Source organism: Ziziphus jujuba, chromosome 3 (genome assembly GCF_031755915.1).
Source record: "Ziziphus jujuba cultivar Dongzao chromosome 3, ASM3175591v1".
In the NCBI taxonomy this organism is placed as follows: domain Eukaryota; kingdom Viridiplantae; phylum Streptophyta; class Magnoliopsida; order Rosales; family Rhamnaceae; genus Ziziphus; species Ziziphus jujuba.
In genome coordinates this window covers 14,619,774-14,632,733 of record NC_083381.1, presented here as the reverse complement: position 1 = coordinate 14,632,733, position 12,960 = coordinate 14,619,774, and the positions used below count along the sequence as shown (strand labels likewise).

Here is a 12,960-nt window from a genome sequence, read left to right as displayed (position 1 = left end):
TCTTTATCGTTTTCATCGATTTTGTATGCATTCATTTTTTATTTTTTTTTTCTTTTCAGAGTGGTGGTTTTGATGTGAGGATTGAGTTGTCTCTCTCTCTTTTTCTCTATAGGCTTCGTTTTAGAATTTTTTTTTTTTTAATTTTTTAGGGTGATTTACAGTGATATATGCTGGATTAGTAGTTTTTGTCTAGTTAATCTGTCCCTTTTGGCTTTGTTCTTATGAAATATGTCGAATATTCAGTGTCAGATTCAAGTACTATTCTTGCTCATATGTTCTAACTCAAATTATGGTATTGTTATTTTCTGTAACATGCTATATTTTCTGTGTAAAAGTTTATCTCATTTTTGTGAATGGTCTCATTTTTGTATGGGTATTTTAGTTATGTTTTTAACTGGTTGGCATAAACTGTAATGTTCTTATGCTATGTAGGATTGGAATGGTATACACTGTAATGTTCTTATGCTATGTAGGATTGGAATGGCATCTTTTCAAACTTTGCTGTATCATATACTTGTGATGATTTTGTAACTGATGCTGCTCCTAATCCTTCCTTGGATGTGTGACCTCTTCTGTCTTTTACTTATGCCCTAATGAAATTTAAGGTGGTAACTCGTAGGATTTTTTTATTATTATTAGTATTATGTGCTTATGTCAAATCTTGATGCTTAAGATGACAAATTCTAAGGCTTGTTTCTCAAAACATTCGCAGTGGCCGCCTAAGAGCTTTCGCCTACGCCTGGCTAGAGAGCTGTTGCTGCTCTTATCCTTCCTTGGATGTCTGAGGCTTTTTTTTTTTTTTTTTTTTTAATGTTTTGGTTGCTCTTACTCTGTGCATACATTCCTTAATGCAATGATTTTTTTGTTTTTTTGGTGTTTCATTTAGAATTGTCAAAAGTATTTGGTTTTTTTGATTTTGTTGTCTGAATATTAATGCTTATGATGACATATCCAAAGGCTTGTTTCTCAAAACATTCGCAGTGGCCGCCTAAGAGCTTTCGCCTATGCGGGGCTAGAGAGCTGATGCTGCATTTATCCTTCCTTGGATGTCTGAGGCCTTTATTGTTTCTGTTGTATGCATTAATTTCTTAAATAATTGTTGAATTTTATCTTCGTGGTGTTGCTTCTAGAATTTTATTTTTTTTTTTTTTTGGTTCGTTTGATTTTGTTAGTTGTAAACTCTAAATTTTAAAATAAAAATTAATTAATTACTTGTAAACTCTAAATATTATTATACAAACTAAACATTTGAAATTAATTAAGAAATTAAATACTGGAAAATTAATTTTTGATAAACTAATTATCAACAATTATATATATTTTTTTTAATTTTGATACTTTCTAAACGAAATCTAAATACAATATCATTTGTTTTTCTTTTCATAAAAAAAAAATAAAATTTGAAAACTTGTGTAAAAATACAATTAGGAAAAAAAAAATCCATTAATTTTTTATATTAAAAAATAATGAGCTTCAAATGGATAAAATAAACGTTAATATGAATTGATAATTTTATGAACTTCCTTTAGTTTAAAAAGCTTTTCATATTTACCATTCTATTTTGCATAAACTTTCTTCATAGTTTGAAAATTGTTGCATAATTTGTCCTTCTATTTTCAATTTTTTTTTAATGAAATTTCCCTTTAAATTTTCATTTTTTGCAATTTCTCTTTTTAAGGATAAAAAATGATATTGAACCATTTTTTAAAAAAATTTACAATAAATTCCTTCTCTCCCATCATCTCTCAGAATTTAAATACAGTAAATAATTTATCAATTGAATTAAATTTATTTGATCAAAATTGATGGTGAAATAAAAAATTAATTAAAAGACTATAGCATATATTATCAAAATAGTAAAAGCATAACAACTAATAACTTAAAAATTAATTTTTAAAGACATTATAATTTAAATATTATCATACTAGTTAGTAAATTTGCGAATAGTATATGCATAATAGGCATATGTACGTATTTTTTAAAGAATTCCATTTTTTATATCGATTGCAAGCATATGAAAAAATATGCATTTTTTTAAAGAAAAAAATTTAAAATGCATATTAAATATATTGTCGTATGATATAAATGGAAAAAATTATTTTTTTAAATAAGAAATAATTTTTATTTTTTTCTCTTATACGACAACATAAAAAAAAAACATATATATGTATAAAAATATATATTTTTATTTTATTCTTTCAATTTTTTATTATTATTGATTTGTTAACATATTATACTATTATCATCTCACTAATACTTTTACTATATATATAAAAAAATAATTAATTTTAATATGTAACAATGTATTATACACGTACATATCAGATTTATGAACTTCCTGTGTATATATTTTTGATCGATTTTTTTTTCTATATTTTTAAATAAACAAAAAGATTAAGATGTTTTTATGGCATGCATGTAACAACGCAATTCCATGTCTGCATTCTTTAGCTTCTTGGTGTATTGATGATAATAGTCGATTCCCTATTTGTTTCAATGCGGAGGAAATGACACTCCATGCTCTATGGCATTGTGCAGAAGTGGTTAGAATATGGAAATAATTAGAATTCTATAATGTTCTTAGATATGGTATATATGATTCGTTTGCTTCTATCTGTTATTTGGTTTATACGTCTATCGATCTGTTAGTGAGAGCGATTTGCATGGACATACTGCTGTCTTTGGAATAATAGAAATGCTTTATTACATGGGAATTACGTTAAATCTGATATTCAAGTCCTGAATTAAATAGCAAATTACATGTTGAGTTGAAGGAAGCTATGGGGGCCGTGGCTGGGCAACCGACGGAACGTAATGAGCATTGTTGGTTACTACCAGCTGGAAAGAAACTTAAATAAATGTTGATGCTGTTAGGAAATTAATATACCTAAAACCAAAGTGTGTATATATATATATAAATATCTCCATGTATATTAAATATATGAAACAATATATATACAATTATAGTGAGATAAAGAAGAACAGCTTATAGATATTATATTTATATTATAATTCCAAATAAAGATGATTTTTATATAACGATCGAAGTAAGAGTTGAACTCTTTTTTTTTAAATAATATTCGCTCTATTATGGTGTTTACAGTTTTACAGCGATTGTTTTATAGGATATAATAATTTTTTCTTTGAATAATAGCATTTTAAATTCAAATAACTACAAACCAAATAAAGTTTCAATTTTCTCTATTTATACGTTTGGTAATTATTTTTCAATTCTTTCAATTAATATTGACTTCAAAAGGATATTAAAAAGGGATATAATGAAAAAAAACACACAATTTCAAAAGGATGCATTGTTTCAAAAAAAAAAAAAAAAACACATTGATTGGGAAAAGATATAAATGAAACAATATAAGTTGTAATTTTTTATAAAAAATCATAATGTTTCAGAAATAATTTTTATTCATTATAAATTTCTAACAGATGCTTCTATATAAGCTAATAATCTTAGACTTGTAAGTCGAGTTGTGGTTCAAAAAATGCTTATGGAGAGTTTACGGTGGCTTTGGCAAAACCTTTTGTTGCTTTATGGTCAATCCAATGTGCAAAGCTTATTACTATTCGTGAGGCAATTATTTTCCATTTTGAGGCATTTTTTTTTTCTTGGAGAAATTGTAAGTGATTCCATTAGTGCAGGGCGTTCAGTCCATAAAGGTTTTGGTGTGCTCTTTAGATTATAGAGAGACTAACAATGGGGCGTGCTGTATTGCTAATTATGCAACATGCTTAATAGATTTTGAATCTTGGCTTGAGGGTGGTTCGTTCTGGCTTAATAATATATTTAGAGTTGATGGTTGTATTTTTGTTTCTTAAATAATGAAATTATTTATTACCTAAAAAAATAAACAAAAAGATTTATCCACGTAAATATTGTCCTTTCATATTTAACTATTTATAATTATCATTATGAAATTTAACTATTTTATTATAATCTATTAATGAAATAGTGAATTTTATTTATCTATTTATTATGTCTTTTCATTTGAAAACTTTAATCCAATTTATATTTTTATTCTTAAAAAAATAAAGAAAAATAAAATGAAATATGCAATAAAAATAAAACAATAAAGGAAGTTTCAGAAAAAAAAAAGAAAAAAAGAAAAAAAGAAAGGATGAGAATAAAACGATGATGGTGTAAAACTTTCAAAAAAACGTTTGTAAAATTATATACCTAATGTTAATAAATCCCTAACTTTAATAAAATTGTAAATAATTTTATATAATAAAATTTATTTATATTATTATTCTGATTACCCCACCATTTTTAAATATCCCAACCCAGTCGCCCTATCGTGAAGGAAAAGGGCCGTCAGAGGAAAAAAGAGAGAACAGAACAGAACAGGTTCGTTTCCCTTTAATTTTTCCACTCCCATAGATCGATTCGTCGCAATCAAAATATTATTCTCCGCCCATTCAGGAATTTCGTCAAACAGATCGCGGACCAAAAAACCTCTATTTAACACCCTCTTCCTCTTTCATGTTTGGTTGCTGGGAAAAAAAAAGAAAAAAAGAAAAAGAAAAATCCCAATAAAGGATTTCAAAAATCAAATCTTATTATTGCTGTTTCATTATTTTTGTGTTTTTTCCCCCATCGTTTTGTTCTGTGAAAAAAGCGAAAGAAAAAAAAGAATTTGTGCTTATCAACTCTTTTACTTTGCAAGATTGACCCTTACCTAAAATCTCGGCCACCAAACAGCGTGTTTCAAGCTTAGCTTATCTGGGTTTTGTTTTTTTGGGCGATTATCTGATACAAAACCGTGTTGTTTTGCTTGATCTGCTTTTTTTCTTGGGGTTCACTTTTAGGGTTTTTTTTGTCGCGTTGATTTCATATAACTGTGTGAACGGTGGTTATTGCTGGTTGAATTACTAGGGTTTTTTTTAGAGGAATTTTTTTTTTTTTTTTTGGGGGAATAAGATATAACATTTAGGATTTGTGTTCTGAATTTGGTGATTCTAGAAATTTGGGTAGGTTTCTGATGGCGGATCGGAACGCTGCGGTTGCTAAACCGATATGGATGAAACAAGCTGAGGAGGCAAAACTGAAAAGCGAGGCTGAGAAAGCCGCTGCAGCTAAAGCTGCTTTCGAAGCCACATTCAAAGATGTGGAAAAGAGTCGAAGCGAGAAGGAAACAACGGCTTCATCGGATAGTGAAGGCGAAGAAGAAGCCGAGGATTTGTCCAACAAGCCCATTGGGCCGGTGGACCCGGCCAAGTGTATGTTACTCGGGGGTGGGATTGCTGGCGGTACTGCATGTGCCCCATCTTCATTTACACTATTGACTAAGGATGCCGACGGGAGGAAGGTGCCGAATGGCGGTGCCCAAATCAAGGTGAAGGTATTGCCGGGAGTGGGAGTTGGAGGATCGGAGCAAGAAGGAATGGTGAAGGATATGGGGGATGGGACTTACACAGTTACATATGTGGTGCCAAAAAGAGGGAATTACATGGTGCATGTTGAATGTAATGGGAAGCCAATCATGGGTAGCCCATTCCCTGTTTTCTTCAGTCAAGGTACTCTTTATGACGTTTTGCATGGTTGTCTTTGCTTTTGTTTTGTGTTGTAGATAGTAATTGTCAAAACATATTTGTTGATACTTTGTGGTTTATTGGGTATTCTGGGTAGTATTTAATGTCAGCATGTTGAATGTTGAAAGCAACGTCTAGTCTATCTGAAATATGTTTTCACTTATAAGGTATGGTGGATGCGATTTCGCAGGCGAAGTAGGAAAGGATTGAAGGTAATATATTTATATATCCAACAAGGGAAAATGTTGTTTTTGGGAGGAAGAAAACTTTTGGAATGTTACTGGTAGTAATTTTGGGTGAGGGGATTATTTTGTTTTCTCTTTATAAGAAACATTGTTTTGTACTTTGTCTGATCCATTGTTGAAGATTTTACAATGTACTTTTAGGCTTGTATAAATTGCAATCTGCTAGGCATCTAAACTTATATGTCCTTGGTGGCTAATTATTTATTTATTTAGTTATTTTAAAAAATTGATTTGTATTTAGCAGGTACTAGTAGTGGAGGACTGCTGGGTTTGGCTCCTCCTTCCACATTTCCAAATCTAGTTAACCAAAACATGCCAAACATGCCAAATTATTCTGGATCAGTTTCAGGGGCATTGCCTGGATTACTGGGAATGATTCCTGGCATCATTCCTGGAGCTTTAGGGGGGGCTATTTTGCCTGGAATTGGAGCATCTCTTGGTGAAGTTTGTCGAGAATACCTTAATGGTCGGTGTCCTAAAACTGATTGTAAGTTGAATCATCCGCCCCACAACCTCCTAATGACTGCATTAGCTGCAACAACCACCATGGGTACTGTAAGTCAAGTTCCTATGGCCCCTTCTGCAGCTGCAATGGCTGCTGCTCAGGCAATTGTTGCTGCTCAGGCACTTCAGGCCCATGCTGCACAGGTGCAATCACAATCTCAGTCAGCCAAAGACTTATCTGGTATTCTTTTGATGCATTTACATGATTAATATTTTATATGGCTCCTAAGTTGCTAGCTTCTTCTATCTCCTGCTGTCTTTTCTTTATCCAATGTTTGTTCTTTCTTTATATTATGTATCTTCCGGTTTTTAATTGCTTAAGATTTTTATGTAAAGAACAACTTACTTTATACATGGCTCCTCTAATTAGGTTCGCCTGACAAAGCTAGCAAGGGTGACGCACTGAAGAAAACACTACAAGTTAGCAATCTTAGCCCACTTCTTACGGTGGAGCAACTGAAACAACTTTTTAGCTTTTGTGGTACGGTTGTTGAGTGTACCATAACTGATTCAAAGCATTTTGCTTACATAGAATACTCAAAACCTGAAGAAGCAACGGCTGCTTTGGCATTGAATAATATGGATGTTGGTGGTCGCCCCATGAATGTTGAAATGGCAAAATCACTTCCTCAAAAACCAGCTATAAATTCTCAACTCTCTACCTCCCTGCCTATGGTGATGCAGCAAGCTGTTGCTATGCAACAGATGCAATTCCAGCAGGCTTTGCTTATGCAGCAAACTATGACTGCACAGCAGGCAGCTAACCGAGCTGCGACCATGAAGTCTGCAACAGAGCTGGCAGCAGCAAGAGCTGCTGAAATAAGTAAGAAACTAAAGGCTGATGGATTTGTGACTGAAGAGACAGAAACAAAGCCGAAATCTAGGTAAGTTAACTTGCTAATTTCTCTCGTGAGAAGTATAATGTTAAGTCAAAGCTTGTTATCAGCATGATGATTTTGTATCATGTGATGCTTGACATTGCAACTTTATGGATTTACAAACTTCAGTTGCCTCTAGACAGTGGATAAATTGCATGTGATGCTGTTTTAAGTTTTAAATCGGTTATATTATTGCCATATGTATAAATTTTGCCTATATTGCTACTAGTTTTTAAGGATAAAGGAAATTTACTAAGTTTTCTTTGTTGACAACAAGAAGAAGATTTTATATAGAAGATAAATCAATGTTTTATAGATAAGATGTATCCTGTGTTTTAATGGGATTTTTAGTTTTGTTTAGGAACATCAAAGGAATCTTACTTAGATATCTAGTTTGTAAAAGATTGCTCTTGGGTTGTCGTTTAAATTTATTGAGTGTAAACGGATATGGAATGTTTTCTTTGTTAGAATTTGGGTTTAATTTTATGTGGCTGGATTTAAAAAAAATGTTTCTGTAATTTAGCATTTTAAATCATTTTGCCCACACGCCAACACACAACATTAATTGATGGTTTTGATCTGCTAACTCATCAAGTTGTTACTTAGCATGATTTGACCTGAATTTTCTAGGTTACCTTCCATTTTTTCTTATGGCAAATCCCAAGATGTGACCTTTTTTTTATTTTTTTTTACTTTTTTTAAGAAGTCCTGAGTCGATGCATTCTATATTTGTTAAGATTGGGAAATTTTAGCTCTTTGGTGATATAGCTTTTGTTTGGGTGGAGAATACTGAAACAGTCTTAGGGGATAATTAAAATTTGATGTGGATGTTTGCTGAAGTAAGTTGCATTAGTTTTCTGTTGGCAATGATAATGTTTAGGAGTTGATAAAAAAAAAAAAAGAATCTGATCTTCTCAAGAAAAATAGAAGCAGAAATAGTGGTGTAGGCTTATTTACTTGACAGAAGAGCTTATAGGCATGGTCATGCAACATGCATTACTTAACCAGACCTTTGATTGTTACCGAAAAGTGTTGTACGAAATATTGGCAAACTGAAGGTTAATTCGGTATGATAGCTTGTGAAAAGTCAAAATAGTCTTGGAAGTTTACTGTGAACAAACTGCTGAAAAGTGATATTGAACAAAAAGCTTATATATTAGTTTATTTTGTTAATTCCTTTTTTACATTATAATTCATACTAGCCACTTATTTGGCTAGGTGTGAATTATAAATCAAGATGCTGTTACAATATTGGTTCAAGGTGACAGAATGTAGCAGATATGAATTTGACACATTGCTTCTTTCTGTTTTGAATAATATCCCATGTTTATTTTCATTTTAAAAATATGATTCGGATAATTCAATTGTAATCTTCTTTATTTATCATTACAGATCTGTGGTTTAAATATCTTTGCTAATTAATTATTCAATCTACAGGTCCCCTTCACCCTCTGGTGCAAGGTCCAGGTCCAAGTCAAAATCACCAATCAATTACCGTCGAAGGCGGAGATCCCCTTCTTACTCTCCCCCATCCCGTCACCTAAGAGATCGTAGATCCAGATCCCCATTGAGGTCTCGCCATTATTCCAGCTATGACAGTGAGCGACGATCTTATAGGGATGATAGGGATGGCAGTGATAAAGCTAGACGGCGGGATTCAGGTAGATCACGTGATCTTCATTCATTGAGTTCTAGAAGAAATAGGAGTAGAAGTGGTAGTCGTACAAGAAAATCATATCGAGTTGATTCGGCTTCACCTAAACACCGCCGAGAAAATTCTCCACATAGGGGAAATAAGTCATCACCAAGAATTGGCGATGAGGACAGGTTGAAACACAGAACACGCTCTAGATCAAGATCTCTAGAGGACAAGCATCATTCCAGCGATAAACGAGATGAAATTCGGCATGAAAGATCAAAACATCGTGAAAGAAGGCGATTCAGGTCAGTATCTGTAGAAGATAAGAATCAGAAAAGGAGGTCGTCCCCAAAAAGTCCAGAGGAAAATAGATCCAAACACAGAACGCGGGCCAGGTCAAAATCTGCTGAAGTGAAGCCCTCTGTTGGGAAAGTGGATGAAGCGGGAGATGAAAAATCCAAGCATCGTGATAGAAGGCGGTCAAGGTCAAAATCTTTGGAAGGTAAGCATCGCTCTGATGAGAAAGCGGCCGACACGAGAGATGAAAAATCAAAACACCGTGGTAGAAGACGATCCAGATCAGAATCTTTGGACGAGAAGCTTCACTCTGATGAGAAATTCAAAGATGAAAAATCAAAAAATCGAGATAGGAGGTGTTCTAGGTCGAGATCTATCAGCAGGGACAAGAAACCAAAGCATCGTGAAAGAAGGCGTTCCAGGTCATCATCTGCTGAGGCTAAGCATCACAGAGGAGGCAAGTCATCCCCAAGAGGTTTGGAAGAAAATAAAAGGAAACACAGAAGGCGCTCCAGATCAAAGTCTGCTGATTACAAGCAGCATTCCAGCGATAAAATAAATGAAAGTAGAGATGAAAAGTCACGGAGTCGTAGGAGAAGACGGTCTAGGTCAGTATCCGAAGAACGGAAGTATAACAGAGGAAGAAAGTTATCTCCAAAAGGTTTGGATGAGGATGAATCAAAGCAGAAAAGATACCATCGGTCAGACTCTGAAGGTAAGTATCAAAATGGAAACAACGACAAAAAATCAAAGAATTGCGAAGATGCCAATATGGATCTGGAATCAAAGGTTAGTAACTTACATGAGGACAATAAGTTGAAGGATTCAAGAGAAAATGTTTCTATTGGAGTTGGTCAGGGAGCTCAAACTTTTAGAATCTCTTGGGATGCAGAGGAAGCAAGTACACATGAATTGCCTATCGCTGAGCATCTAGACCTTGACAAAGCTGGTATCACCCATAATTTTGAATATTGAAACTTTTTTTCTAGAACTGGAAAGGAAACTAATTATTCCAGTTAATCAAACTTATAGTAGCTCAATTGTTTTTTTTGTGTGGTTAACAGAACTGGAACATCATATTGATTGTGAAAAGTCAAGGCATGTTGGTAATATCAGTAGAAGTGGCTCTGGCAGGTCTGAAATTTCTGAAGACTTGGGAAAAGAACTTGCCAACACCTGATATATATGTGTTTTCAGCTATCCCCATTGCAGAAGACGGAAAATCTACATGAAAAAGTTAATGTGGACCACAGGCAGCTTGCAGTTTAAAATCTTTCATGCCATTTGCCAAACCTCATTCTGATTTGAGAAGCTCGTCAAAAGTTTTGAATTTCTGATAAATGACTTGCAAGAACGGCGGTGTTTTCGGAAGATTGCTTAATGTTTCAATTGGTGCATCTCTTCATGAACATGCTCTGTGTTTTTTTTTTTATCTTTTGCAGGTATTTGTGGAATTGACTGGGATTAATGTCCGAGCTCATGGGATGTTCTATAAGTATGAAAAGGGTGTTCTACTTTGCTCTGCTATCAGCCATGCGGTGTTTGTAGCAAGCTTCTTTTACTGGTTGATGTATGTTGGACCATCACCTTTATCATTTCGAACATGAGTTCCTCAATTAAAGTTGTTTATTTAAAGGATGCTACTTTGCGCGCTTTTAGACTTTGTCTTCCAGACGTATGTCATTTGTTTTTTTATACATTCCATTAGCAGTTTTATGAAATAGTGGAGTTCCTGATACATGAACAATGTATGACCTTACCACGCTGGTTATATAGTTTTGTCAAATGAGAGGATAAGCATGCTTGATGTTCTAATAAGCTCAAACTTATGTCTGCTTTCAAGTTGAGTCAATTTTTGTCTAATATTTACCTTTTTGTTGGCCTTTTTTTTTTTCCTTTTTTTTTTTTTTTTTTTTTTTTTGGGTTTTTGTGTTCTTGTTGTAGGTGCATACTCGAAGTATCTGTGCCTCTGGTTGGCCTTTCTTTCATGTGGTTGATCTTAGCCCCCCCCTTTTTTTATTTTTTTGAAACATTTGATGGAGTGGTGGGCCTGTTATGTCTCAAACACATGCAGGTTATTCATGGTGATTACATTGGAGCATATTGAGATTCTTTTTTGGCAGAGTCGATTATTCTGATGTAAAATGAAGGTATGCAGTCAAAGATATTGATGGTTGTACATGGAGACTTGTGCTATTAGGTTCTGCCAACTTTTGAAAGTTTATGGGAGTTAGGCTGTAGTAGTTTGAAATAGACATTAGTAACTTATGCCAATATGTTATATACCGTGTGCCTTATTCTTCCACCATCTCTCTCTCTCTCTCTCTCTTTTTTTTTTTTTTTTTTTTTTCCTCCCCTTTCCCAAGGACATGTCTGGTTAGGCAATGGTACGTCTAAGTACAAGTGAAATTCAGATGTTGCTGGGATGAATTGCATCAAAATGCCACCATGTTGAGTATGAACAGACTGGCATCACTTAACAATGTTTTGCTTAAATGCATGGTGAAATGCAAATGTTGTCGTTGTAACAGGTAATTTTTCTCGAAACTGGTTGAGTTCCATTTACGGTATAGCCTTTGCTTATGTATAGACATGAAATTTATAAAAGTATAGCTCTAGTGCCTGTGTGTTGATGTGAACTTGGTGGATGAACAAACCTTACTGCGCAGTAAATTGGTAGGGTAAAGTTGTAAATATTGTGATCATTAACCATTTGGGGTAAAAGAAATTTTACCTTATGATGCTTCCAGATTTAATTTATTTATTATTAGGAGGGGTTTATGCATTTTAGGCAAGGTAACTCTTTGATAACCTTAGACTAGGTATTCTGTAGAGAAATCTGGGACCCATTTATGATTCTTTTTTTTCCTCAATAATTTTTATTTTATTTTTCCCTTTTATCTCTAAACCATTATGTTAACCTTGATTACATGTCGAATGCTTTGTTAATATTGCATTCTCTCTGGAAGGCTCTTAATGTATATATTGTCTCAAAGGTCTCCACTTTTCTCTCCCCATGGATCACTCCCTTTTTTCTTTTCTTTTATCTTCATCTTCTTCTTCCTCTTTTTTCTCTCTCTTCTATTTTTTTTTTTTTTTTTTTTTTTTTTTAAGGGTAAGCTATGGATGATTTTAGAGAGCGTCCTTTGGGTCTCAACTTGGCGAATAAGTTACGGATATCAAAAAGTTATCCTCCAAGTCTTTTATTCTTCCAGTTTTTGGTTTTGGTTTTGGTGTTCGATATTGTTTTATGTTTTTCATAGAACCTCTATCCTCTCTGTGGGGATTTGGCTAATAAAGGAATCCCTCATATGTATAGATACGTTAATATTTGTTTTGGCATTTAGATTGGTACTGCATGATATTGGAGATTACTGCTTGGGAGGTCTTATTCTTGGATTGGTATCATTGTCGCAAACTTTAATTTTTGCACGAACAGATCTTTGTTCTTGCAGGGCAGATGGATTTACCCTCTTTAAGATTTGAATAGAAAATGTCGGGGGAAAAAAAATTAAAAAAAAAAAAGAAAAAGAAAAAGAAAATAAGAGATGGTATTACTTATGGCTGTGGTCATATAAGAATTGTGTCATTGGTTGTGGGAAATGAATCCTTTTATCGGTGAGTGATAGGATTGTTTCTCTACGAGCTTCCCTTTTATTTATTTATTTTTTTTCATGTGAATTATAATGTGAGATTATGAGCACCTGTTCGAGATCAATTATCAACTATGCCATAACCCTTGGAATAATACAGTGTGGATATTTTTTTGGTAAAATGTTGTCTGATGTAGATATTCATAAATAAAACATGTGGATGTCTGCGTTAAATATATATATATATATATATTAATGTA

At 33.3% G+C, this 12,960-nt stretch overlaps 1 protein-coding gene and 2 non-coding genes across 11 annotated transcripts; all 3 read left to right on the top strand.

The window, feature by feature from the left end:
- The first annotated feature begins 665 nt into the window (after positions 1-665).
- Positions 666-789, top strand: LOC112492446 (small nucleolar RNA SNORD14). The gene has a single exon (XR_003056830.2). It is a non-coding gene; the product is annotated as a small nucleolar RNA SNORD14 (small nucleolar RNA).
- Positions 790-934: 145 nt separating this feature from the next.
- On the top strand, positions 935-1,058 carry LOC112492447 (small nucleolar RNA SNORD14). Its single transcript, XR_003056831.2, has one exon. It is a non-coding gene; the product is annotated as a small nucleolar RNA SNORD14 (small nucleolar RNA).
- Positions 1,059-4,242: 3,184 nt separating this feature from the next.
- Positions 4,243-12,960, top strand: LOC107422298 (uncharacterized). 9 transcript variants are annotated; one of them, XM_048477975.2, is made up of 9 exons: positions 4,243-4,360; positions 4,976-5,529; positions 6,034-6,474; positions 6,664-7,177; positions 8,609-10,056; positions 10,172-10,677; positions 11,052-11,257; positions 11,474-11,638; positions 12,222-12,496. In XM_048477975.2, the coding sequence occupies exons 2-6, from the start codon at positions 4,995-4,997 to the stop codon at positions 10,285-10,287; spliced, it is 3,054 nt and encodes a 1,017-aa protein (XP_048333932.2). In that variant the 5' UTR covers positions 4,243-4,360; positions 4,976-4,994; the 3' UTR covers positions 10,288-10,677; positions 11,052-11,257; positions 11,474-11,638; positions 12,222-12,496. The 9 variants fall into 9 exon arrangements, with proteins under 9 accessions (XP_048333932.2, XP_048333935.2, XP_048333936.2 ...); XM_048477978.2 differs by having other exon boundaries at positions 4,290-4,360; positions 4,988-5,529; XM_048477979.2 differs by lacking the exon at positions 4,243-4,360 and having other exon boundaries at positions 4,367-5,529; positions 11,052-11,079; positions 11,182-11,257.